The 27,196-nt window shown below is 42.3% G+C and overlaps 1 protein-coding gene across 3 annotated transcripts in view; it reads left to right on the top strand.

Annotated features, from left to right (window-relative positions):
* The window catches only part of PPP2R3A (protein phosphatase 2 regulatory subunit B''alpha), a 228,302-nt gene that overhangs the window by 167,406 nt on the left and 33,700 nt on the right, over window positions 1–27,196 (top strand). For 2 of the 3 annotated variants that reach the window (XM_006171546.3, XM_006171547.3), the window contains 3 exons: window positions 11,358–11,533; window positions 12,477–12,595; window positions 17,465–17,571. In XM_006171546.3, coding sequence (XP_006171608.1) covers window positions 11,358–11,533; window positions 12,477–12,595; window positions 17,465–17,571 — 402 coding nt within the window. Of the gene's footprint in view, window positions 1–11,357; window positions 11,534–12,476; window positions 12,596–17,464; window positions 17,600–27,196 lie in introns of those variants that run through there. The other variant, XM_014585393.2, reaches the window with a different exon arrangement.

The following is a 27,196-nucleotide window of genomic DNA, read 5'->3' as shown; positions in this document are numbered from 1 at the left end:
AGGAATGGTGTTGTGGGGATCTGCAGTGTGAGTTGTCCTCGGGTATCTGGCTTCCTTAAGAATGGTAGAGCAGTCCTTGTTTTTCCCTGAGGTAATGCAGGGCTGGTAAACCATCATCTTCTCACTGTCCATAGGTAGATAAAATCCTTCTATACAGTATATTTCTCAATTGGTTTAAGACAGCTAAAGATTCTTTCTGTTGCTTATGGTTGTAAATTCTTAATCCTTGTTTTCGACTTCAGCTTGTTGGCCCAGAGGCCACACGACCTCGCCGGAGGGGGGGGAGGGGTCGCCACGGTGGCACCTGCCACCGCCTTGGCTCGGGTCCCGGGGGGAATGCGCTGAGCCCGGGAGGGCCCGCGCAAGTCCCGCCGCCGGTTGCAGCCATGGCGCGGGGCCCCGAAAGTTAAAACTTTCAAGACCAGCAGATGGTGTAATTGCTGGACTCCCAAATGGCCGAGCACAGTTCGAGTCCTGGACCTGGAGGCTTGAAACTCAGCCAAGTACATGTGCGTGCCCAAAATCCTGAGAGGAGAATGGAGGAGAGAAGAGATTGCAGCATGGCCATCCTTGGAGGGTGATTGCTCACTTTCTTTGTCTATGTCTCTCTCCATCTTTCTGGTGAGCACGTGTGCCCTATAGCAGAAATATCTCTTTAAAAAAAAAAAAGTTAAAACTTTTGTGTTTCAGATGATACCGTCTAGAGTCAATCCCATAGCCTAGTGGTTAAGGGAGCCAAATCCACATGGCCAACCACAATTTGAATCCCAGCCTGTGCAGCTTGAAAACAAGCCAGGTGTGTGTGCATGCATGCCTCAATCTTGACAAGATGGAGAAATGGAAGAGAAGAGATTGCTGCATACCCATACCTCATTGGGAATGCCTTCTCCCCACCTTCCCTCATCTCTCTCTAGTGAGAACACATCCTTCTAAGCAATTTTTAAAAAGAAAGAGAGAAAGAAAGAAAGACACCCTTGAGAAAGTAAAAAGAAAACCCACAGTATGGGAGAGGGTAGTTACAGATGATATATCTGAAAAGGGACTTGTATCTATAATATATTAAGTGGCTTATTTAGTCACTGTAATGTTAGGTATCAGTGGTCCCATTTTACAGTTGAAAAAATAGAAGTTCTGAGAGCTTTCACAACCAGTAAGTACCTTAGCTTAGATTCAAACCTAGGTCTATAACACTCCAGGTCCTGGATAATGCAAGGACCTATCATACCAGACAACACTAATGTACATGTCTATCTTATTACCAACTAGGATATAGGCTCCCTAAAGAGAGTCTTGATGTTGTGAATTTCCTTATTGCTTAACATAAAAACTAGGCCAGTCATAGTTAAGTAACTCCCAATTTTGCCTTGGGGACATTTGTTTCTTTGACTTCTACCAGTACCCAGCATGGTGGTATTCTCACTGGTTCACATTACCTTACTAAAGCAGAACACACATGGAAGACAGTTAAATTCTGCTGTTCTACAGTAATGAAAAAGGGCCAGCCCAGTAGCACAGCAGATAAGCCCTGAGTGTAGGGAGCCAGAACCCACGTGACCAACCACAGCCGAGGTTCCAGCCCCAACAATGAGAAACACTGCTGGGTACGTGTGTGTGCATGCCCCAAGGATTGCGGCATGACTGCCCTTTGGGGGTGTTCTCTCTCTTACACATGCATATACACTCTGGCCAACTGTGCAGTTTGAATCTCTGCCCTGACAGTTAAAAACACACCAGGCATGTGTGCATGTATGCCCAAAATCCCAACAGGATGGAGAAATGAAAGAGAAGAGATTGTGGTTTGACCACACCACATGTGGGTTGCTTTCTCTCCCTCTCTATCTCTCCATCTCTGGCAAGCACATGTACCCTCTGGCAGTTAAAAAATAAATAGGATCTATTTGAAACCATACTGCTTCTGTTGTTATAGAGTCATAAAATTATACAAAATTATAAGACATATTTTGAACATTATCTTTCAAATTCAGTATTTTGAAATTTTCAAAGTTGTTTGTAAACTGTCAAGAATTATGGAGTATGAGCTAAAATTTTTTGCTATGTAAAGTAAATGTTTGTGGAAAAATGTAAAAAGAAATAAATGAAAGAAAAATAAATAAATAGGATCTTGAATCCTTTCGATACAGGGTCCTTGCTATGCCAGGTCCTGGAAGGAGTCTTCATGGGAAAGTGACTTTGGGTAGATTGCTTTCTTGCAACCCCTTTTTTGTATGTTCTGGTTTTATCACATTCTGTTTCTACCTTAGCCGTCTTATCTAGGTGTCATCCAGCTTCTATCTCATTCACCTTTACTATGACTGAGGTCACTGCCAGCGTAGTTGAAGGTAGTAGGTGCTAAAATAGGTATATTGAATATGCAGAGGAATATACATCTAGTTATCCCCCAACTTACTTTAGAGTTGACTATAAACAAGTTCTAAAATAGCTTATAGGAGTTTTATCAGGGCTAGAAAATCACCAGTCCAGAACTTACTTTCATCCATTCCATGGACAAGGGCGAAGGGTAATCTGTATTTCTACAGCTGTTAACTGTGCTTTAAAACAACAAAAATTGGTGAAAATAGCAAAAACCTAACACTGGTTCTCTCCAGATGGTTAGTTATTCCTTCTGTATGTTTTCCTGTTTCCCAACTTTCTTACAATAAATAGTTATTTCTTGTAGGCTCTAGAAGATAAGTTACTTCTGGCAAGAAAAATAGAAAATCTGCATTGAATGTGTCAAACCTACATTACACAGATAAAGATTCTCCAAAGATAACAAATTATTTGGGAATGGGCATTTCAGTGGGACTGTGCTAAGGCATATTTAGGGAGGTAAGGGAAGGAAAGGATTTTAAAAGGCAAAGTATGGAGATTTCCAAAAGTTGTTTTGAAATAATTATCCTTGGCTACAAGAATCAGTAACACAGTTGGCATCAGTCCAGAGTTGGACAGGCAGTTGCTGTGCAGGCGTCCTCACAGAAGAACTTTGTGTAAGGTTACAGTGGCCTTTGTGCAAGGATATGGTCTGGCAGTCTTTGCGATTTTCTTACCAGACGTACATATGTAGATTCTCTCCTTAATAACTTCCCAATTTTATTTATTTATTTACTTACTTTTTAGAGTTGGAGACATTGACTCCATTTTGATTCCTATTAGGATTCTCACGGAAGAACCTTTAGGGAGTATATAATACCTCCAATAAGAACATTCCCTCTGAATATGTCCTACATGTGTGTAACTATCCACCCATCCCCTCTAAACTTTCATGGGCAAATAACTTACCTACCACGGCAGCCTGTTCTATTTTTTGATGTGCACACTTTAAAACATCATCTCTCTTTTGTTCAGTGATGCTCATGCTTGCTAACACTCACAGAATTACATCTGATGCATCTACCATATCTTCTGACATTTAAGATATTAAAAAACCTATCACATGCCTTTGGCATATACTCAGGCAATGTATATATCTCTCTGCATGAGATAAATGTCCCTGTCATCTTTGCTTTCTTTCCTCCCCTAAAGGCTATCCTGAAAAACGAAGTGTATGCTCTAGTTTTACTTACTGCAGTAGACTCTTGTCTGAGTTCTTAAAAATGCAAGTGAAGAAAGTAAAGCAGTCCCCTTATCTGCAAGGGATATGTTCCCAGACCCCCAGCTGATGCCTGAAACCTCGGATAGTACCAAACCTTGTAATTTGCATGTTTTTTTAGTCTGATAACCAAGATGACTCCGAAGTGTCTGACAGGTGGGTAGCATACAGTGTGGATATGCTGGGTGAAGGGGTGATTCACATCTGGACTTTGGTGGAGTGGACAGCAGATTTCATCATGTTACTCAGAAAAGCATGCAATTGGGACCAGCAGTTAGCGTAATGGCTATGTCGCTGGACTCCCACGTAGTCAACCGCGGTTCGAGTCCCAGACCCGGTGGCTTAAAACTCACGCTGGGTGCGTGTGCGTGCGTGCCCAAGATCCCGAGAGGAGAATGGAGAAGGGATTGCAGCATGGCCATCCCCCCTGGGGGATGATTTCTCGCTTTCTGTCTCTCTGTCTCTCTGGCGAGCGCACACGCCCTATAGCAAAAAAAAAAAAACCTCTTCAAAAAAAAGAAAAAAGAAAAGCATGCAATTTAAAACTAAAGAAGTGCATGTTTCTGGAGTTTTCCATATGTTTGGATCACAGCTGACCATGAGTAACTAAAACCATGGAACATTAAACTGCAGATAAACTGCTTATACTTTCACTTAAATTTCTCAGTAAAGTTAATTGCCTTTTACTTCAGCCCTATCGGTCCTTGTCAAAATTAAGGTTTAATTGTCTTCTTTTTGGCCTGATTTTGGTTCTCTTAATATAAGTAGTGGGGCATATCAAGACACTAAGGTATCTTAGAAACCAAAGGTCATTCTCCTTAGCCTCTCTTATACTAACACTATTATGACTTTTTTGAAAAAGAAGTAGATGTGGCACCTTTAATACAGCCCTCTACTGGGAAGAGCTCTCTCTTCAAGATTTTCCTAATCAGGAAAAGTAGGGAGATATTTTGCCCTTTGAGAGTGGATATGCTATGACTGGACCTTGCCACAAACTATTGCTTCATGTTTACTGGATTCAATGAATGTCCCCTCTGTTCTTTAATGGTAACATTAAACATCAAGTTGATAAAAGTTTTAAAATACATTTCTCAAGAGACTTTGCAAGTATTACATGTTCACTTTGTTGCAGTAATATAAAATTTATCTTGTCAGCCAAGGTACACATAGATCTTAGTGTGACTTTACTTGAAAACAGTTAATAATCCCAACTTATTTTCACCTTTCCCTAAAAAAAGATTTTTTAAAATCACTAAATTTATGGTCATTCTTTTTTTAAAAAATAATTATTTTATTTAACTTTGTTTATTCATTTACTTATTTTAATTTGATCAGAAAAGGACAGAGAGAGAAAGTAAGAAAGCAAACTGCCAGGTCCAGGACTTGAACTGTGGTCCGTCATGTGGGAATTCAGTGGCCCTACTGGGAAGAGCTCTCTCTTCAAGATTTTCCTAATCAGGAAAAGTAGGGAGATATTTTGCCCTTTGAGAGTGGATATGCTATGACTGGACCTTGCCACAAACTATTGCTTCATGTTTACTGGATTCAATGAATGTCCCCTCTGTTCTTTAATGGTAACATTAAACATCAAGTTGATAAAAGTTTTAAAATACATTTCTCAAGAGACTTTGCAAGTATTACATGTTCACTTTGTTGCAGTAATATAAAATTTATCTTGTCAGCCAAGGTACACATAGATCTTAGTGTGACTTTACTTGAAAACAGTTAATAATCCCAACTTATTTTCACCTTTCCCTAAAAAAAGATTTTTTAAAATCACTAAATTTATGGTCATTCTTTTTTTAAAAAATAATTATTTTATTTAACTTTGTTTATTCATTTACTTATTTTAATTTGATCAGAAAAGGACAGAGAGAGAAAGTAAGAAAGCAAACTGCCAGGTCCAGGACTTGAACTGTGGTCCGTCATGTGGGAATTCAGTGGCCTTAACCACCACACCACCACCTGCTGGCCCCCGATGGTCGTTCTTAATATGGTTACTGACCCTTAGAAATGGGGATTTGACCAAGGGTTCCCTAGAGCCTTCTCTTGAGATGTTTTTTGCTGTGAATTTAGTGGCTCTTTAAAAAAAAATATTGCTCCTGGAACCAGCAGATGGTGTAATGGCTATGTCACTGGACTCCCCACGTAGCTGACAATGGTTCAAGTTCTGGACCCAGTGGCTTAAAACTTGCAGCAGGCGCGTGTGCATGCGTGCCCAAGATAGTGAAAGGAAAATGGAAGAGAAGGGACTGCAGCGTGGCCATGCCCCCGGGGAGTGATTTTTCGCTTTTGTCTCTGTATCTCTCTGTCTCTCTGGCGAGTACACATATCCTATAGTAAAAATTTTATCTTAAAAAAAGGAAAGAAAAATATTGCTCCTTTTTACCAATTAATGCTGTTGATCTCATACTCTCTGGTTAATAGATACAGATATGGCTGCTGAGGGGCAGTGCTGTGATATGATAAAATGACTATAATAAGGAATAACTTTCTTTGCGAAGATAGCAATTTAGCCATATGTTGTAGTTTTTGTCCCTCTTGAAATTCCAACAAAATGCCATAGAATTTTTTTTTTTTTAATTTGCTGAAGGGCACCTGCACTCACAGGAGAGACAGCAAGAGGGAAAGTGAGAAAGTGCCCCTCTAGGGAATGGTTATACCACAATACCTTCTACTCCATCTCTCCCTCCTTTGAGGATTTTCGGCACGCACACATGTGCCCAGCATGTTTTTCAAGCCACCAGGTCTGGGACTCAAACTGCACGGTTGGCCATAAGGGATCTAGCCACTCTAACCACCATGCTACCAGCTGGCCCAACTTGTTTTTTTCCAAAAGGAAGGAACCACAATGATAAAGGAAAACAGGAAGAGATAATAATAATAAAGGCTTAGAAAATAGAACGTGAATAAACTTAGCAGACTGTCTAAATCCTAAGCCAGCAAGGGAAGCCAAGAGCAATGAGATATATTCAGCAAAACCTCTAACTACTCAGAACTTGTGGGCACCAGGGGTCTTGAAAGTAGGGATAGGGTAAAGGTAGAAACAGATGAATTTATGGAAAGTTTATTTAAAGAAACAGTTGCACTTCAGATCATATCCTCTATGCTGACATAAAACTGGTCCTTTTTTCCTTAGAGAGTATAAAATAGAGGGTCTTATGACTGGCAGGTGAGGTGGTGGTTAAGGGCGCCAGACTCCCATATGGCAGACCATGGATCGAGTCCCGGACCTGGTGGCTTGCTTTCTCACTCTCCCTCTTTCTCTCTCACTCTGCCCCACTCTGGTCAAATTAAAATAAATGAATAAATAAATAAGTTACATAATTCTTTAAAAAATAGAGGGTCTCTAGACTGGGTAGCTCTGGGCACAGTGGAAGGTGAACATAGTAAATGAGTCTGCATACTGAGTGCTGAGTCCCCAGAGTCCTCACTCTTCCTTCAACCATAGCATGCCATCAGCCTGCTCTGAACCTCCAAGTAAGAGACCAGAAATTGCTTTTCTGAAGAATCTGACGAGCTCGAGAATAAAGATCTGAAGTCTTTATTGACATTGGGTCATCTTAAGGAAAGAATCCAGCCAGAGTCAACAAATCCTTAGGATTTGGTCATGGTCATGCCACAGTCCCTTCATCCCTCCCTCCTTTGGGGGATTTTGGGCACACATGCATACACACACAGTGTATTCTTCACGCCTCTGTGTCTGGGACACAAACTATGTGGTCGGTCATGTGAAATCCAGCTCCCTTAACCATCAGGCCATGGGCTGGCCTGTTCTTAAATCCGAATAGAGAACAATGGGTCACTAAATAGCTAAGTAAAGTTTCTTACATAAAAAGAAGAGACCAGACAGTGGGGGAAAAAGGTAACTTGGATGAAACAGACTTTCAGGGCAAAGAAAATTTTAACAAAAAAACACTGGTTAATATCCTCAGAAGGATAAGAAATGGAATTATATTAATAAAACATGAACAGAATGATACTTTTTATAAAAGGAATATTCAAGGAACCAAAAAAGAACGGTAGGAAATCAAAACTGTGATAAGAAAAATAAAAAACAATGTCTAGAAGATAAAACTAAGTAAACTTCCCATTAAGAACAATTTTAAAAATGAATCAATAGAGGCCAACAGGTTGCATGGAGGTTAAGGCATGGGCCCCACATGTCTGACCATGGTTCAAGTCCTGGACCTGGTAGCTTGAGAAATATGTCAGGAGCATGTAGTATGCATGCCCAAAATCCCGAGAGGAGACAAGGAGAAGGGATCACAGTGTGGCCATCCTTGGGGGGGGGGGGCATGTCTTGCTTACTCTCTGGCAAGCACATGCACCCTATAACAAAAACTAAAAAAAGCAAAAGAAACAATAGAAAACAGAGGAAATATATGAGAATTGGAGAACTAGCCCAAAAGTCCAGTGTAACTGGAAGTTGAAATAAGATGCAAGAAATCGCATATGTAATTTTTAATGTAATCATAAAGAAAAAGTGAAAATAGGTAAAAGTAACTTTAATTATGTCTTATTTTCCTTACTGTATCTAAAATATTATAATATGCAATAATATAAAATACTGATAAGATGTTTTATGTTCTTTTTTTATTCATTCTAACTTGTCAAAGTCTGCAGTATCCACAAAGAACACATCCCATCTGACGGATCATGTTCCACAAACTTTAGAGTCACATGTCACTAGTAGCTTCCATATGGCCATGCAGATCTGAGTGACAGGAGTTCTAGAAATGGAGAGAGGAAGAAGGGCAGGGAAAAACAAGTAATAAGAAAATTTCTCAGACTTGAAGGATACCAGTTTCAATTGGTACCAACAGTTGGCATAATGGCTATGTCACTGGACTCCAGTGTTGTTGACTGTTGTTCGAGTCCCGGATCCAGTGGCTTAAAACTCACGCCGGGCGTGTGCGCATGTGTGCCCAAGATCTCGAGAGGAGAATGGAGGAGAAGGGATTGTGGCGTGGCCATACCCCGTGGGGGATGATTTCTCACTTTCTGTCTCTCCATCTTTCTAGCGCCCGCACGTGCTCTATGGCAAAAACCTCTTCAAAAAAAAATTAAAAAGTGAATAGGCTCCCAGAAAACCTAAATGAGTTAGATACAGGCCAAGGTACTTCACTGTGTTATTTCAAACCACCTGGGACTCAGAGAAACCTCTAAGGCTTCAAAGAAAAAAATAGGGTACAGTCAAGGATCGGATGTCAACACAGCTTTAGAGTTCTCAGCAACACTGGACAGGTGACAATGGATCAGTGCCTTTAAAATACTCAAGGAAAAGTACCACCAACCTTTAATACTGTAACTAGCCAAATACCAGCAGAGTTATAGCATGGAAAAAGGCACTTTCATATATTCACAATCTAGAAAACTTTCTGACATGCTCAGTTTTTCAAGAAGCTGATAGAGAATGTCCTGTATCCACTAAGAAGTAAACAGGAAATGAAGGGAGTGTGAGAACCAGGCTGAGACCAAGCAGTCCAGATGTTAGAGTAGGTCAGAAGTAACCAGATGTTAGAGTAGGTCAGAAGAAAGATGCAGTGGTCTCAGGATATAATGCAATTAATAGAAAATCTGGGCCTGGCTCCATAGCCTAGTGGTTAAGGAAGCTGAATTCGACCTGACCAACTGCATGGTTCAAATCCCAGTGCAAACCCCAGGTTGGTGGCTTGAAAAACACACATGATGAGTGTGCACGCATAACCCAAATCCTGACAGGATGGAGAGATGGAAGAGAAGGAACTGCAGCATGACCACCCTCATGGAGGGGATATTTCACCATCTCCCTCTCTCTGGCTCACTGTCTGTCTCTGGCTAACACTTGGACACTCTGGCAATTAAAATAGATGATCTTGGGACTAGCAGATGGCATAATGCTTGTGTCACTGGACTCCCATGTAATCAACCATGGTTCAGCTTAAAACTCATGCTGGGTGCATGTGCGTGCATGCCCAAAATCCCAAGGGGAGAATGGAGAAGAAGGGATTGTGGCATGGCCGTTTCCTCTGAGGAATGATTTCTCATTTCTTGTCTTTGTCTCTCCAGCGACCACATACACTTTATAGCAGAAATCTCCTTTTTAATAGATAAAGTGTGTGTGTGTGTGTGTGTGTGTGTGTGTGTGTGTGTGTGTGTATAAAAATAAAACGATGATCTGATGGGACTGCGTGTGGATTTAGATAACAGGAAGAGGCTTGGAGGCAGAATTAGTGATAAGTACACAAAAGGCTAACCAAATAAGAGATTAAAGAAAAATACAAAGTCATAAACTGAGTATTAAGCAATTTCACTATATTAGGAAGATGGGGGACCAGCAGATGACATAGCGGTTACGTTGCTGGACTCCCACATAGCCGACTACAATTTGAACCCTAGACCCCATGGCTTGAAACTCATGCTGAACGTGTGTGCCTGCATGCCCAAGACCCCAGGAGGAGAGTGGAGGAGAAGGGATTGTAGCATAGCCATCCTCCCTGGGGGATGATTTTTTTTTTTTTTTAGTTTTTTTTTTTTTTTTTGGAGAGATTTTCACTGTAGGGCGCGTGCGCTCGCCAGACAGACAGAGAGAGACATAGAGACAGAAAGCGAGAAATCACCCCCCAGGGGGGATGGTCACGCCGCAATCCCTTCTCCTCCATTCTCCTCTCGGGATCTTGGGCACACACGCACACGCGCTCGGCGTGAGTTTTAAGCCACCGGGTCCGGGACACGAACCGTGGTCGACTACGTGGGAGTCCAGCGACATAGCCATTACGCTAACTGCTGGTTCCCCCTGGGGGATGATTTTTCACTTTCCTTCTCACTGTGTCTCTCTCTCTCCTGCAAGCGCATGTACCCTAAGGCAAAAACTTAAAAAAAAAAAAAAAAAAAAAGATAGGAAGGGCATTTAAAAGAGAGAAAAGGTAAAAAGCTAAAATTCATCTTTTTTTTTTTTTAAGGTTTTTTTGTTTTGTTTTGTTTTGGTTTGCTATAGGGCGCGTACACTCACCAGACAGAGACAGAAAGCGAGAAATCACCCCCCCAGGGGGGATGGCCACACCACAATGCCTTCTCCATTTTCCTCCTGGGATCTTGGGCACGCACGCACACGTGCCCGGCGTAAGTTTTAAGCCACCAGGTCTGGGACGCTTACCGCGGTCGACTACATGGGAGTCCAGCAACATAGCCATTACGCTAACTGCTGGTCCCAAATTCATCTTTTCAATGCAAAAATTTATATAGTTTCTAAAACTGAAATATAGGAAAGAGCCATATAGTCATGTTGACCTGAAAATATGCAGTGAAATGCAAAATAATCACTTGAAAGTGATTGGTTCTGGGATGGGAAAATAAAGGGAAGAAGAGGTCTACCACTTTTTCTAACAGACTTTGTAAACCATGTCTAAGCCTGAAGTATATATATATATATATATGTTTTTGTTTTTGTTTTTGTTTTTGCTATAAGGCGTGTGCGCTCGCCAGAAAGACACAGAAAGCAAGAAATCACCCCCAGGGTGGGTGGCCACGCTGCAATCCCTTCTCTGTTCTCCTCTCGGGATCTTGGGCATGCACAGACACGCACCTGGCATGAGATTAAGACACCAGGTCTGGGACTCGAACAGCAGTGGACTACATGGGAGTCCAGCGACATAGCCATTACACTAACTGCTGGTCCCTATGTATGTAGTTTTTATTAAAAAAGAAACATAGGCAGGTGTAAACTTGGGTGAATAAAGGACCCTTCCTAGTCCCATGCTAATGAACATCCTGTCCTGTCTCCTAGCATCGAGTATTGGTTCCGCTGCATGGACGTGGATGGAGATGGCGTTCTCTCTATGTACGAGCTGGAGTATTTCTACGAAGAGCAGTGTGAACGGATGGAAGCCATGGGTATTGAGCCCTTGCCATTCCATGATTTGCTGTGCCAGATGCTTGACCTTGTGAAGCCAGCCAACGATGGTGAGTCTGAGTACAGGGTTGTTTGCACTGTTCTTCTGTGTAACAGAGTAGGACGTATAACCCCAGATCATCCTGAATTATTTAACTTTCCAGAGTCTTCAAAACACACCCCAAGTACAGAAGTGTTTAAAGTTTCTATTAGTGTAGAACCATAATTGATGTAAATCCACTATTTAAGAAAAAAAAAATTTTAAGAGAAAGTTTCGCTATAGGGTGTGAGCACTCACCAGAGAGACAGAGAGAGACAGAAAAAGGGAAGTCACTCCAGGAGGGTGGCCATACCACAATCCCTTCTCCATTCTCCTCTTGGGATCTTGAACATGCCCACACACAAGCCCAGTGTGAATCTTTTGTTTGGTTGGTTGGTTGGTTGGTTGGTTGGTTTTTTTTTAAGAGAGAAGAGAGAGACAGAGACAGAAAGCGAGAAATCACCCCCGGGGGGTATGGCCACACCGTAATCCCTTCTCCTCCATTTTCCTCTTGGGATCTTGGGCACGCGCACACACGCGCCCAGCGTGAGTTTAAGCCACGGGGTCCGGGACTCAAACTGTGATCGACTACATGGGAGTCCAGTGATGTAACCATCACGCCATCTGCTTGTCCCTTTAAGAAACTATTTTTTCCACAGAGAAAGTGCATCAATGGTTGCAAGGGTGAGAGGAAGGGGAAAGGACTGTTTGAGGATACAGAATTTCTCCCAGGATTATGATAATGTTATGGTTGTGTGGGCTGGACAAACAGTGGGCATACTAAAAGGCACTAAACTGTAGACTTCAAAAAGGTTAATTCTTGGGTTAGGTGAATTTTACCTCAACTTAAAGGAAAGAAATGAGATTTTTGTAATAAAATAAACACATACATACACTTTTAAACTTCAATGAAAGTTTTTTCTTTCAGCAGAACTACTCAATTAAATTTACCGGAGTTGTTTGTTTTCACATAGGGAAAATAACTCTTCGAGATCTCAAGAGGTGCAGAATGGCTCACATCTTCTATGACACTTTCTTTAATCTGGAGAAATACTTAGACCATGAACAGAGAGATCCCTTTGCGGTCCAGAAGGTACCAGTAAAACTTAAACTTCTGTTTGAGGGCTGTAATATCAAGGACTGTGTGCTACATGTTAAAATGGTCTCTGCTTGCAGGAATCTTGGTATTTAAAGACGTAACCTTTAAACTTGGAGTCCCCATTTTCCGAGAACCAGGGACCGGCCTCATGGAAGACAGTCACTCCATGGCTCCGGGTGGGGGGCAGTTGGTCCCAGAATGAACCAAGCGCACCACTTGCATCATGCACCCCATTTCCACCTCTGCCACATTGCAGTACACAGTGAAATAGTCACGCAAGAGGGTTGTGTTCCCCTGAGAATCCAGTATTGCCACTGATCTGACAGGAGGTGTCGCCACGGCAGTGCAGACACAAAGCCTCACTCACGCCCTGCCGTCCACCTCACACTGCAGTCAAATGACCAGCACCTGTCTATGGTCCTTGGTTGGGGATCCCTGCATTAAAACATTTCATCAGGCAGTGGGAGGGAATCAAGGATTAGAAAAAAAAAGTGAAGATGTACAATGGTTGAGGGAAATAAAAAAAGCCTAAGTAAAGGGAAAAAAATACTTTTAGAATACTTTATCATTTCTATATAGCTTATTTTTTTTTTAAGAGATTTTTGCTATAGGGTACGTGCACTCACCAGAAACAGAGAGAGAGAGAAATAGAAAGTGAGAAATCATCCCCCAGGAGTAATGGCCACGCCGCAATCCCTTCTCCTCCATTCTCCTCTCGGGATCTTGGGCATGCATGCACACGCGCCCGGTGTGAGTTTAAGCCACCGGGTCTGGGACTCAAACCGCAGTCAGCTACATGAGAGTCCAGCGACATAGCCATTACACCAACTGCTGGTCCCAAAGAACAAATGTATGCAGCATTGGGAGTGGGCTAGGGTGACCAGTTCATCTGGTTTTAAGTCTCACATCTTCAGCAACCCCCTCAGTCCCAGCAAACCTGGACAGATGGTCACCTACCCCCCATAGGCCAAGTTTGGTGATTTGTAAGGCTTTTTTCCAACCCTGAAATTTTTTTTATTCTGATGCTTATATACGTAAGTTCAGTGTTCTTTCTTGAACTCTGATGTGGTTTAATAGAAAACAATAATCATGAGACTAACTTGGTCCAGAGGGCAGAGTGTCAGACTGCGAACCAGTGGTTCTACCAATAAACAACTGAGTAACTTTGGGGAAAACTAAAAATTCATCAAACTCTTTTTTTTTTTTTTAGAGATTTTTGCTACAGGGCACGTGCGCTTGCCAGACAGACAGAGAGACAGAGAGACAGAAAGCGAGAAATCACCCCCCAGGGGGGATGGCCACGCTGCAATCCCTTCTCCTCCATTCTCCTCTTGGGATCTTGGGCACACACGCACACGCGCCTGGCGTGAGTTTTAAGCCACCGGGTCCTGGACGCGAACCGTGGTCGACTACGTGGGAGTCCAGTGACATGGCCCTTACGCTAATTGCTGGTTCCCAAAATTCATCAAACTCTTAAAAGAGAGACTGAAAGACCTAAAGCAGTCCTCTCCCACAGCTCATTTTTATGGTTAGGTAACCTGCATCAGTTCATTGAGTGTAATGTAAAAAACTTGTGTACCTATATACACATTAGAAACTAGTTATAACAAAGTAATTTTGAAAAAAATTTGTGCTGAGCCTACGTAGCCAGCTTGCTGTTCGTCTTCTTGACCCAGTGGCTTGAAAATCACAAACGGACCACATGTGCATATGTGCCCAAAAGCCGAAGAAAATGGAAGAGAAGGGATTGCAGCGTGGCCATCCCCCCAAAGGGTGCTTGCTCGCTCTCTGTCCTCCTTCCCCCATGGGTGTGCACTCGCTCACTCTCTCTCTCTCTCACATCTCTTATCTCTCTTCGAAGAGTAAACACCCTGAGGCAAAATAAATAAATAAAGGGCCAGCTGGTAGGATAGTGGTTAGGGCAGGAGACCCCACATAGCTGACAGCACAGTTAGAGTCTCAGACCTGGTGGCTTAAAGAGCACACTGGGTACATGAGTGTTTGTACCCAAAATCTGAAAACAGGAATGAAGAGATTGTGGCATGGCCATCACCCCTAGGACTTGATTTCTCACTTTCTCTTTATCTCCGTCTCTCTCTAGCAAGTACATTACAATCTATGGCAAACTTAAAAATATTTTTAAGTGTCCTTCTAACTTTTAAAAATGTATCAATCGGCACATCTGTATTAGAAGATATGTTGGCCTGGATTGCGTCGTACCATTCATTTCCAGGATTCCAGGGTAAATAGATTTCCTCATTGTAGTGAAAACTCAAAACTGCTCAGTAGACAGCCTTCACGTAATGTGACACTTTCCCAGTGTTAATGCCTGCCATGCATGGCTAGCAGTGTTGAACATCATTCTGTGTCTGAATAGACATGTATGCCTCCCCATGTGAACCCTCAAAACCCTGGACATACGATCCATGTCCAAAAACAAAAAGAATAATATCACCACTTGCTCCTGCCATTCCTCTGTTTAAGAAGTAAAAAATCATTGATTGGAGGAGGGACCGTCTGAGCGGAGGGACAGTATTACACAGGAAGCTTTTGCAGTGTTTGCTTTCCTCCACATGCTGTGTTAACTGTTTGACCTCAACAATAATAGGAATATGAAGCTCACTTTCTAAAAACAAGTACTGCAGCTGATCTTAGGACATAGCATGGTGCATTATTGCTGGCTTACAGTCAATATTACATTTCATTGAATTTAGCATCACCCATTAATCTACATATCTCTACAGAGAGCAGAGCATTGCCAATTTTCTAAGATGCATGGCAATTGCAGAAAAGTTCAAAGAGTGACAGCAGTCTTAAATGGATAAAGACAGTAATTGATTCATTGTATGCTCAATATTTAGGCACTTATTTTAGGCACAACTGACCATGGGTCATAGGAAATACAAACTACTTTTCAGCTTAGAAAGACATTTTCTCTAGAACATGTAACCTAAGACACTGCTCATTACTGTAGAAAGGAAAGAGAATGCATAGCATTTCTTTTATTTGTGTTATTTTTACTTTAAAATGTTTACCTTTAGATTTTACTTCTTTTTATAAGGAATGGTCATTGGTACCAGCAGATGGCATAATAGTTACATTGCTGGACTCTCACATAGTCGACTGTGATTCAAGTCCTAGACCAGATGGCTCCAAACTCAGGCCAGGCACGTGTGCATGTGTGCCCAAAATCCTGAGAGAGAATGGAAGAGAAGGGATTGCAGTGTGGCTATCCCCCCTGGGGGAGGGGAGTAATTTCTCACTTTCTGTCTCTCTGTTTCTCCAGCACGTGCACACACCCTTTAGCAAAAAAAAAAATTCCCTTAGGAAAAAAATGGTGGGGCTGGCAGATGGCATGGTGGATAAGGGCACTGGTCTCCCCCATAACTGACAGCAGTTCAAATCCTGGAGCTGGTGGCTTGCTTTCTCACTTTCTCTCTCATTCTGTCCTTCACTGATCAGATTTAAATAAATAAATAAATAAATAAAGTTAAATAAAATAATTCTTTAAAAAAGTGGTAATAGGAACCAGCAGTTAGTGTAATGGCTATGTCGCTGGACTCCCACGTAGTCGATCGCGGTTTGCATCTCGGACCGCGTGGCTTAAAACTCACACCGGGCATGTGTGCGTGTGTGCCCAAGATCCCGAGAGGAGAATGGAGGAGAAGGAATTGCGGCGTGACCATCCCCCCTGGGGGGTAATTTCTCGCTTTCTGTCTCTATGTCTCTCTCTGTCTGTCTGGCGAGCACTCGTGCCCTATAGCAAAAAAAACCTCTCCAAAAAAAAAAAAATAGTGGTAATCATCAGTATTTGTCCTCAGCTACAAAAAAACATAGTAGAGAGTACACCTGTTGCCTAGTGGTTACGAGAGCCAGATTCCACATGGCCAGCCATGGCTTGAATCTTTGCCCTGTCAGCTTAAAACACATGCCAGCTCTGAGTGGGAGCATGCCCAGGATCCTGGCAGGATGGAGAATTGGAAATGAAGGGACTGCAGCATAGCCAGGCCCCTGTGGGAGGTGCTTTCTTCCTCTCCCTCTCTCTCTCTGGTGCGTGCAAGTGCCTTCTGGGAACAACAGCAACAGAACATACACAATAAACCCCAGGCATGAGATCTGAGAAGTGTTGAGATATACTGTGTGTACAGAGATGACAAAGGTACAGGAGCAAAAAGTGATGTCCAAAGCAGCTAAAATGAGAAAGGAGTGATTTGGGAGATAAGGGTTATTTCCATGAAAACAGCACATTTAATAGGGCATCTGAGTTGGCACTGACCATCTCATGATTCTCCCTCAGCCTTCCGAGTGGCTGGGACTTCAGGTGTGCTACACCGGGCCTGCCTTTTGGGTGGTCAGGAATTGAACCCAGCCTCTCATGTGGCCTCAACTTGCTACACAGCAGAGTCTACCAGGGTGCACTACCAAAGCTGGGCCTAAGCTGGCATTTACAGAAATAGTAAACATTTGCTAGAGGAAGGGGTGTAGATCATGGACAAGCTGCAGGTCACCCCAGATTTGGGATTGCTGGGAATTGTCGACATATTTTTCTATGGAAAAATGTGTCATGACTTTCTCAACAACCCTGTAGAAGCTGCTGTGCAGTGTGTTGGAGGAGAGGGTCCTGGGGAAAGGTCTCATTCTAAGGCTACAGAATCTAGACCTGAAAGATCTATTATAATTTTGTGACTTGGGGCATAGAAAAAAAATCACCTTAGGAATGTTGCTTTGGTACCTTTTTAATCTGTTGCACTATGTTCCAGATAGGTTTGTGCTGACAGTGATGTGCAACAGTTGTGATGACCTGTCACTAATTCTTTGCCCTCAGTCATTTTTGTTTCCTGTGGCTGTAATCTTTCCAATCAGGACGTTGAGAACGATGGGCCTGAGCCCTCCGACTGGGACCGGTTCGCTGCCGAGGAGTACGAGACTCTCGTTGCAGAGGAGTCTGCCCAAGTGCAGTTCCAGGAAGGGTGAGTGCTCTCCCTGTCTCTCAGAACTTTTTAACAGAGGTTCTCATGTCAAGAATATTAAACCTACCTTTAAAAAATCCTTTTCTGGGACTAGCAGATGGCATAATTGTTACATCACTGGACTCCCACGTGGTGGACCACAGTTTGAGTCCTCTACCTGGTGGCTTAAAATACACAGGTCATGGGACCAGCAGTTAGCGTAATGGCTATGTCGTTGGACTCCCATGTAGTCGAACGCAGTTCGAGTCCCGGACCCAGCTTGGACTCACACCGGGCGCACGTGTGTGCATGGCCAAGATCCCGAGAGGAGAATGGAGGAGAAGGGATTGTGGCATGGCCACCCCCCCGGGGGGTGATTTCTCGCTTTCTATCTCTCTGTCTCTCTGTCTGTCTGGTGAGCGCATGTGCCCTATAGCAAAAAAAAAAAAAACACAGGTCATATGTGCATGCATGCCCAAAGTCCTGAGAGGAGAATAGAGGGGAAGGGATTGCAGTGTGACCATCCACCCAGGGAGATGATTTCTCACTTTCTTTCTCTCTGTCTCTCCATGGAAAAAAAAAATCATTAAAAAAATGCTTTTCTACTTTTTTTACCTTTTTTTAGAATTATTTTATTTAGCTTTATTTATTCATTCATTTATTTTTATTTGACCAGAGAGGGACAGAGTGAGAAAAAGAAGAGACAGAGAGAAAGCTAGAAAGGGAGAAAGCAAGCTATCAGGTCTGGGACTCAAACCATAGTTGGCCATGTGGGAGTCTAGTGCCCTTAACCACCACACCACCTGTTGGCCCCTACATTTTTCCATTTTTGAATAGCATTGTAAAATGACTAATTTTTAACCAGCTTTAGTTAAGTGACTACTTTCTCTAGCATCTTTTTTCTTTCCTTCTTCACTAATTTCCTGATACTATTCTCATGTCTCCTTTTCTATAATAGAGTCACACCTTTCACTGGAAACCACTATTACTGGGCAGTCATACTGCTCTTTCAGTGATATCAGTAAACGGGTTAAGGAAGCAAGAGCAACTCAAGCTCTTTTAAATAATAAAGATGATCATGTTTAAAACAAATCATATTATCATATCGGGACCAGCAGTTGGTGTAATGGCGATGTCGCTGGACTCCCATGTAGTCGACCGCGGTTCGAGTCCCGGACCTGGTTGCTTAAACTCATGCTGGGTGCATAAAGATCCCAAGAGTAGAATGGAGGAGAACATGGGGTTACGAGAGCCGGATTCCACAGGGCCAGCCATGGCTTGAATCTTTGCCCTGTCAGCTTAAAACACATGCCAGCTCTGAGTGGGAGCATGCCCAGGATCCTGGCAGGATGGAGAATTGGAAATGAAGGGACTGCAGCATAGCCAGGCCCCTGTGGGAGGTGCTTTCTTCCTCTCCCTCTCTCTCTCTGGTGCGTGCAAGTGCCTTCTGGGAACAACAGCAACAGAACATACACAATAAACCCCAGGCATGAGATCTGAGAAGTGTTGAGATATACTGTGTGTACAGAGATGACAAAGGTACAGGAGCAAAAAGTGATGTCCAAAGCAGCTAAAATGAGAAAGGAGTGATTTGGGAGATAAGGGTTATTTCCATGAAAACAGCACATTTAATAGGGCATCTGAGTTGGCACTGACCATCTCATGATTCTCCCTCAGCCTTCCCAGTGGCTGGGACTTCAGGTGTGCTACACCAGGCCTGCCTTTTGGGTGGTCAGGAATTGAACCCAGCCTCTCATGTGGCCTCAACTTGCTACACAGCAGAGTCTACCAGGGTGCACTACCAAAGCTGGGCCTAAGCTGGCATTTACAGAAATAGTAAACATTTGCTAGAGGAAGGGGTGTAGAGCATGTACAAGCTGCAGGTCACCCCAGATTTGGGATTGCTGGGAATTGTCGACATATTTTTCTATGGAAAAATGTGTCATGACTTTCTCAACAACCCTGTAGAAGCTGCTGTGCAGTGTGTTGGAGGAGAGGGTCCTGGGGAAAGGTCTCATTCTAAGGCTACAGAATCTAGACCTGAAAGATCTATTATAATTTTGTGACTTGGGGCATAGAAAAAAAATCACCTTAGGAATGTTGCTTTGGTACCTTTTTAATCTGTTGCACTATGTTCCAGATAGGTTTGTGCTGACAGTGATGTGCAACAGTTGTGATGACCTGTCACTAATTCTTTGCCCTCAGTCATTTTTGTTTCCTGTGGCTGTAATCTTTCCAATCAGGACGTTGAGAACGATGGGCCTGAGCCCTCCGACTGGGACCGGTTCGCTGCCGAGGAGTACGAGACTCTCGTTGCAGAGGAGTCTGCCCAAGTGCAGTTCCAGGAAGGGTGAGTGCTCTCCCTGTCTCTCAGAACTTTTTAACAGAGGTTCTCATGTCAAGAATATTAAACCTACCTTTAAAAAATCCTTTTCTGGGACTAGCAGATGGCATAATTGTTACATCACTGGACTCCCACGTGGTGGACCACAGTTTGAGTCCTCTACCTGGTGGCTTAAAATACACAGGTCATGGGACCAGCAGTTAGCGTAATGGCTATGTCGTTGGACTCCCATGTAGTCGAACGCAGTTCGAGTCCCGGACCCAGCTTGGACTCACACCGGGCGCACGTGTGTGCATGCCCAAGATCCCGAGAGGAGAATGGAGGAGAAGGGATTGTGGCATGGCCACCCCCCCGGGGGGTGATTTCTCGCTTTCTATCTCTCTGTCTCTCTGTCTGTCTGGTGAGCGCATGTGCCCTATAGCAAAAAAAAAAAAAACACAGGTCATATGTGCATGCATGCCCAAAGTCCTGAGAGGAGAATAGAGGGGAAGGGATTGCAGTGTGACCATCCACCCAGGGAGATGATTTCTCACTTTCTTTCTCTCTGTCTCTCCATGGAAAAAAAAAATCATTAAAAAAATGCTTTTCTACTTTTTTTACCTTTTTTTAGAATTATTTTATTTAGCTTTATTTATTCATTCATTTATTTTTATTTGACCAGAGAGGGACAGAGTGAGAAAAAGAAGAGACAGAGAGAAAGCTAGAAAGGGAGAAAGCAAGCTATCAGGTCTGGGACTCAAACCATAGTTGGCCATGTGGGAGTCTAGTGCCCTTAACCACCACACCACCTGTTGGCCCCTACATTTTTCCATTTTTGAATAGCATTGTAAAATGACTAATTTTTAACCAGCTTTAGTTAAGTGACTACTTTCTCTAGCATCTTTTTTCTTTCCTTCTTCACTAATTTCCTGATACTATTCTCATGTCTCCTTTTCTATAATAGAGTCACACCTTTCACTGGAAACCACTATTACTGGGCAGTCATACTGCTCTTTCAGTGATATCAGTAAACGGGTTAAGGAAGCAAGAGCAACTCAAGCTCTTTTAAATAATAAAGATGATCATGTTTAAAACAAATCATATTATCATATCGGGACCAGCAGTTGGTGTAATGGCGATGTCGCTGGACTCCCATGTAGTCGACCGCGGTTCGAGTCCCGGACCTGGTTGCTTAAACTCATGCTGGGTGCATAAAGATCCCAAGAGTAGAATGGAGGAGAAGGGATTGCGGCATGGCCAACACCCTGGGAGAGGGGGGGATTTCTCGCTTTCTTTCTCTCTGTCTCTGTCTTTCTGGCGAGCGTACACACCCTATAGCAAAAATCTGTAAAAAATAAAAAAAGAAAAAAAATCATATCATAATATGATTTTTTGCTTTCAAAACCCCATATAGAAAGTAATTTCTACACTTTTTTTTGTTTTTAAATAATTATTTATTCCATTTTATTTACTGTTAGTATTTCTAAATTTTGTTATAGGGCATGTGCACTCATTAGAGAGAGACAGAGCAAGAGTGAAAGTAAACTGCCAGGTCTGGAACTCGAACCGCAGTCAGCCATGTGGGAGTCTAGCGCCTTAACCACCACACCACCTGCTGGCCCCCACTATATATAATCGATACTAGTCAGGGTATAATTCAATAAAGGGACCATATAGAGAAGTTATATTGGGCAAGAATTTAACTACTTAGAACATTTCAGCAACTTAACTTGCTGGCTTTTCCCATCATCTTCTAGAGACCCTGTTACCAATGCCTTTATTTCTTCCTTTGTTATTGTTTCTCTAAGGCTCTTAATCCTTATCAGCAATGTAATGCATTTTTGAACAGATAATACATTCATGTGATACAGTATTCAAAGAAATAAAAGAATAAATAGTAAAAATTTCCTACTACCCAGTTCACCCCAGAAGCAGCCAATGTTAGTGTTTTCTTATGTACCCTCTCTTCATATATCTATCTATATATATATATTCATTTGTCAGAAAAATCATGACATATTTTCCTGTGTTTTTCTGTGCAAAAATGCATCATGACTTTTGCAACAACTCAGTATACATTTTTTCACTTTTTTCCCCATTTTTCCTATAGCTTTTATTTTTACTTATTACATTTTTCCCCTTTATGCATGATAGACTGTGTGCATACAAGAGTGAGAAACAGGTGAACACCCTCTGAACAGTCTGGTTACTGTGATTCCCTCCACCTCCTGTCCTCTAGCCCAGTAGATCCTGGGCACTCACATGCATTTGCCCAGTGTGCTCTGAGGCCGACCTGGAGGGGGACTCAAACCCCTGTCGTCATACAGGACTCCCAGACACACACACACTCCCAGCAGCACACCACTGCTGCACCGCAGACCTGGCCATCCTTTTTTCTTAGACAAATGCTAAGATACTATGTTTATTACTTTGTCTTGCTTTTTTTTCTACACTCATTAGATTAATGAGGGATTAATTTTTTATAGCTATGTAGCATCCCATTATAGCTAGAAATTATAATTTCACAATAAATCATCTTATATATGTATATAGGATAAATTCCTAGAAGTGTAGCAAACAGCATACTTAGTGTAGGTATTATAAAAGAGTTTACAAAGACTTTAAAAAGGGTTTTAAAAAAGAAACGCTTTCTGCATCTCTGTCTCTCTCTGTCTTTCTGGCATGTGCACACGCCCTATAGCAAAAAATACTCTCAGAAAAATAAATAAATAAAAAAATGATATTGGGACCAGCAGATGGCATAATGGTTACATCATTGGGCTCCATGTAGTCTCCCGTGGTTCAAGTCCTGAACCCGGTGGCTTAAAACTCAGGCTGGGTGTGTGTACATGTGTTCCCCAAATCCTGAGAGGATAATAGAGAAGGGATTGTAGCATGGCCATCCCCCTCGGTGGGTGATTTCTTGCTTACTGTCTCTCTGTCCCTCCCTGTGTCTCTGGCGAGTGAACATGCCCTATAGCTAAAATCTCTCTTTAAAAAAAAAAAAAAAGAAAAGAAATGATGCAGGAGGATAAACAGTGGCACAGCAGTAAAATGCAATGCTCTGTAAGGCTGACACATGGGGAGGTTCCAGGTTCATTTCTGGAGACCTGAGTACACTGGGTACACGTATGCCCATGCTCTGGGGCTGGCTAAAGCTGGTAACGTCATATTATCAAGATCTTGCTGGAGTACTGTTTCTCTGTCTCGCTCATAGAAGAAACAAATATGTAAACTTTAAAAGAAGAAAAAAATGATGCAGGTACCCAGAACTATCAACAGTGAGAAGACATTTCCATCTCTAGGCATAAAGGGACAAGGAGATGAAACTGTCACCAGAATACAAAGAAAGTAACTAGAGAGGGTCACCTAGTGGGACCTGTCTGTGACCTTCAGTAATAGGATTGAGCCAACCTATAGTAACCCAGCTGAGCAGGAGCTGCTAGAATACATACCCAGCCGTATTCTCTTCCTGTCCCTCAGTCTCCTGCTTGTGACCCCGTTGGCTTCTAAGCAGCCACCAGAAATCGAGGTTCACTGCTATGGCCCACACAGGTCAAGCTCCTGAGACGCAGAGCTGGGGGAAGAGTGCGTCTGGGGGATACAGGAAATACCCAGCCCAGTAGATCATCTCAAATAACCATCTTCCAAGATTGTACAGTTTTATACCTTTACCATTCAAGTCTGTAATGTCTTTTTTGAAGGTGAAAACAAAAAAATCACCAAACCAATTTCTTTAATCCAGAGGTTTCTTTATGCTTAGCCACAAAACTGGTATTTCCTTTATGTCAATGTCCTGGAAACCCTTAAAATCACTAATCATGTGCTGAGTATCTAAAGCACAAGTACAACAAGAGGCAAAAAAACATAGATTCACAAGCATGTTTTAAGGATTTTGAGCATTCAGCTTCCATACTAGGTATTAGGATTCGTTTCTGGATCTTATAAAGCATTGCTACAGTTAAGCATACATGTAGATGATGACAATAGTAAAAAATCTGAGACTATCTTACCTATGAGAAGAGCAATAAAATATTCCACATGTAAAGTACAATCCCATGTAGTAAAATCATTTTATGGGGACCAGCAGATGGCATAGTGGTTACATGGCTGGACTCCCACATAGTTGACTGCAGTTCGAGTCCCAGTCCCAGCAGCTTAAAACTCACATTGGGCACATGTGCATGCGTGCATGTCTACAATCCCAAGAAGAGATTGGAGGAGAAGGGACTGCAGCATGGCTGTCCCCTCCCGGGGGGGAGGATGATTTCTGACTTATTTTTCTGTCTCTTTCTGTCTCTCTGACAAGCACATGTACTCTATAGAAAAATCTCTCTTAAAAAAAAATCATTTAATAGATGTATATTTCTTAACTTTTACTAAGAAAAAATAAGGGACCAGCCCTAAAGCCTAGTGATTAAGGGAGCCATATCCTACATGGCCAGATAGTACAAATCTCAGCTCTGGTAGCTTGAGAGACATACTAAGTAAATGTGCAAGAGTGCCCAAAGTCCTCATGAGAAGGAGAACTAGAGGAGAGGGGACTGTGGTGTGCCTACATGCCATGGGGCTGCCTTCTTCCTCTACCTCTGCCTCTCTTTCTGGTGAGAGCTCGTGCACACAGGCAAATAAATAAAGAGATAGGCAAAGAAGAACTCTTTGAATGATCGAGTGAAACATAATAGGAAAGGACAAAATAAAATAATAATCCAAAGGAAAATCAGGTATATGTAAGGAAAACAAAAGTGGTCTATATGTATCAATAGAACAAATGGGATAGGAAAGAAAATTCAGAGATAATAGAAAAAATGTTCTGAAATAACAGAAACTTGAATATGAAAGTCAGAAGTCACACCATACCCTGAGAATACCGATAGTAACTGACCCCAGATACACAATGTGAATTTACAGGAATTCAAGAATGAATAAAGATTTATTTTGGAAGGTTTTTTTCCCTCATGGAAATGCAAATCACCAAACAAGAAAAACCAACCTTGCCTCAGATACCGCCAGAGTAAAACCGAATACTGAAAAACCATGCGACAGTGTTTACAACTCTCAGTGAAATTTAGACCTAGCCAAGATGGCATGCAAACATAAGACAGATGGATGTTTTCAAACATGTAAGAAAGAGCGGAGGTAATGTAGCTCCCATAAGTTCTTTAAAAAGAACATAATTATAAAACCAAGAGACAACTCAAAATAAAGAGTTTATAAATAGAACAGCCATGATGGAAAAGAAATAATACTGAGTATTTAATCTAGGTATAAAAATAAGGGTAAACAACCAAGAATGTTAAAAGAAATAGAAGATTGTATTCCGGAAAAAATAATGTTAACTAAAACTAGAATGTAGGGAGGATGAAGAGATATGTGTGTAAATTCTGTTATGGAAATAACAACTAAAATTGGCATGTACACAGAAAGGAGAAAATAGGTGTGTAAGTTTCGTTGGCAGGGTCTTGGCAGGGGTGCTCCAAAGCTGGTAAACTGAGATTTCAGATACTTGAAAACTAATGCCAGAATATGTATTCTAATTCATTTAGAAAACATTTACATATGGGACCAGCAGTTGGTATAATGGGTATGTCGCTGGACCACAGTTCGAGTCCCGGACTCTGTTGCTTGAACTCACGCCAGGCACATGTGCATGCATGCCCAAGATCCTGAGAGAAGAGTGGAAGAGAAGGGATTGCAGCGCAGCCATCCCCCCTGGGGGTGATTTCTCACTTTCTGCTTCTCTGTCTGTCTCTTTCTGGCGAGCGCACACACCCTATAGCAAAAAAAAAAACTCTCAAAAAAAATCTTTAGAAAAAGAAAATATATACATACAAAAGAAAAACATACACCACACTGCATAAACTAAAGATGACAGAACTAAAGCAGATGTTTCTAGAGCAATGAATATAAAAACATTACTTATTAAAAAGATTCAACTATGGAGTGGCGACTGAAAAACAACAAAGGTTGGATAGAAACAGAAGACCCAAAAACTGTCCTGATGACATTGGATATTTTTTTAAGAATTATTTATTAACATTATTTGTTTGTTATTTTTTAATTTGCTTCAGGGCATATGTGCTCACCTGAGGTGGGGGGAGTGTGAAGCCACCAGGTCTGGGACTCGAACTGTGGTTAGCCATGTGGGAGTCCAGCACCTAGATCACCACGCTACCCGCCATCCAACATTGGATTTTTTCTTTTTTCCCAGTGTTTTTAAAATAAGCCCTGGAAAGTTTTATTAAAGAAAAACGTTGCATGATTTACTTTTCACTGGTCTGTCTGGGCATGCTTCTAATGATATTGGAATCACCTGGATCAGTGATAGATAGCATGCATGCTCTGTAGTATTTTCAACCTGCTGTGCCCAATTCAGTATCATATCCACTGCAGTGAGGGACACCAGTTTTGGCCACCATGGTGTAGTACTCTATTTCAAATTTCCTCAAAGCTGGGCAGTTGTTGGTTAGGACGACCAATTTTGCTTTGCCTGGTCTGGTCATCTTCAGAGTCTGCTTATAGCCCAGCACATACTTCCCACTTTTTCTAACAAGTTGGAGCCAAGAGTTAATCAATTCCAGTGACTTTTTAGTCTTCTTTGTGGCCACCATTTTCCTGTCTTAGGTATGGGATGGCTCCAACCAGGAGTAGCCATCAGGATGGCCAGGGAACAAGAAAAGCTCAACCCTGGATTTTCGAAGGAAAAACTCAAAAAGACGGGGGCCGGCAAGTGGTATGGTGGTTTCAACACTGGACTCCCACATGGCCAACTGCGGTTTGAGTCCCAGACCGAGAGGCCTGCTATCTCACTTTCTCCCTCTCTCTCAATCTCTCTGTCTGTCTCTCTCTGGTCAAATCAAAAATTAATAACAGTGATTTTTTAAAAAATTTTTGGAGAGGTTTTTGCTATAGAGCATGTGTGCTCGCCAGAAAGAAAGAGACAGAGAGACAGAAAGCAAGAACTCACCCCACCCCACGCCCCAGAAGCAATGGCCATGCTGCAATCCTTGCTCCTCCATTCTCCTCTTGGGATCTTGGGCACGCGCACACACACACCTAGCATGAGTTTAAGTCACCGGGTCCAGGACTCAAACTTCAGTCAACTACATGGGAGTCCAGCAACATAGACATTACGCCAACCCGCTGGTCCCTAAAAGTAAATTTTTTAAAACTCAAAAAAAGGAGAAATGAAACCTATTATTTGCAAAATAAACTATTCCCTGAAAATAAATAAAAATACCCCTGGTTGGGGCGCAGATTGCATGGAAGTTAAGGATGCTGGACTCCCATGTGGCTGACTGTGATTCAAGTCCCAGACCTGGC

The sequence above is a fragment of the Tupaia chinensis genome, unplaced genomic scaffold (genome assembly GCF_000334495.1).
Source record: "Tupaia chinensis unplaced genomic scaffold, TupChi_1.0 Scaffold149831_1, whole genome shotgun sequence".
Taxonomy (NCBI): domain Eukaryota; kingdom Metazoa; phylum Chordata; class Mammalia; order Scandentia; family Tupaiidae; genus Tupaia; species Tupaia belangeri.
Note: the sequence above shows the minus strand (reverse complement) of the source record. Positions and strands in the feature narration are given on the sequence as shown.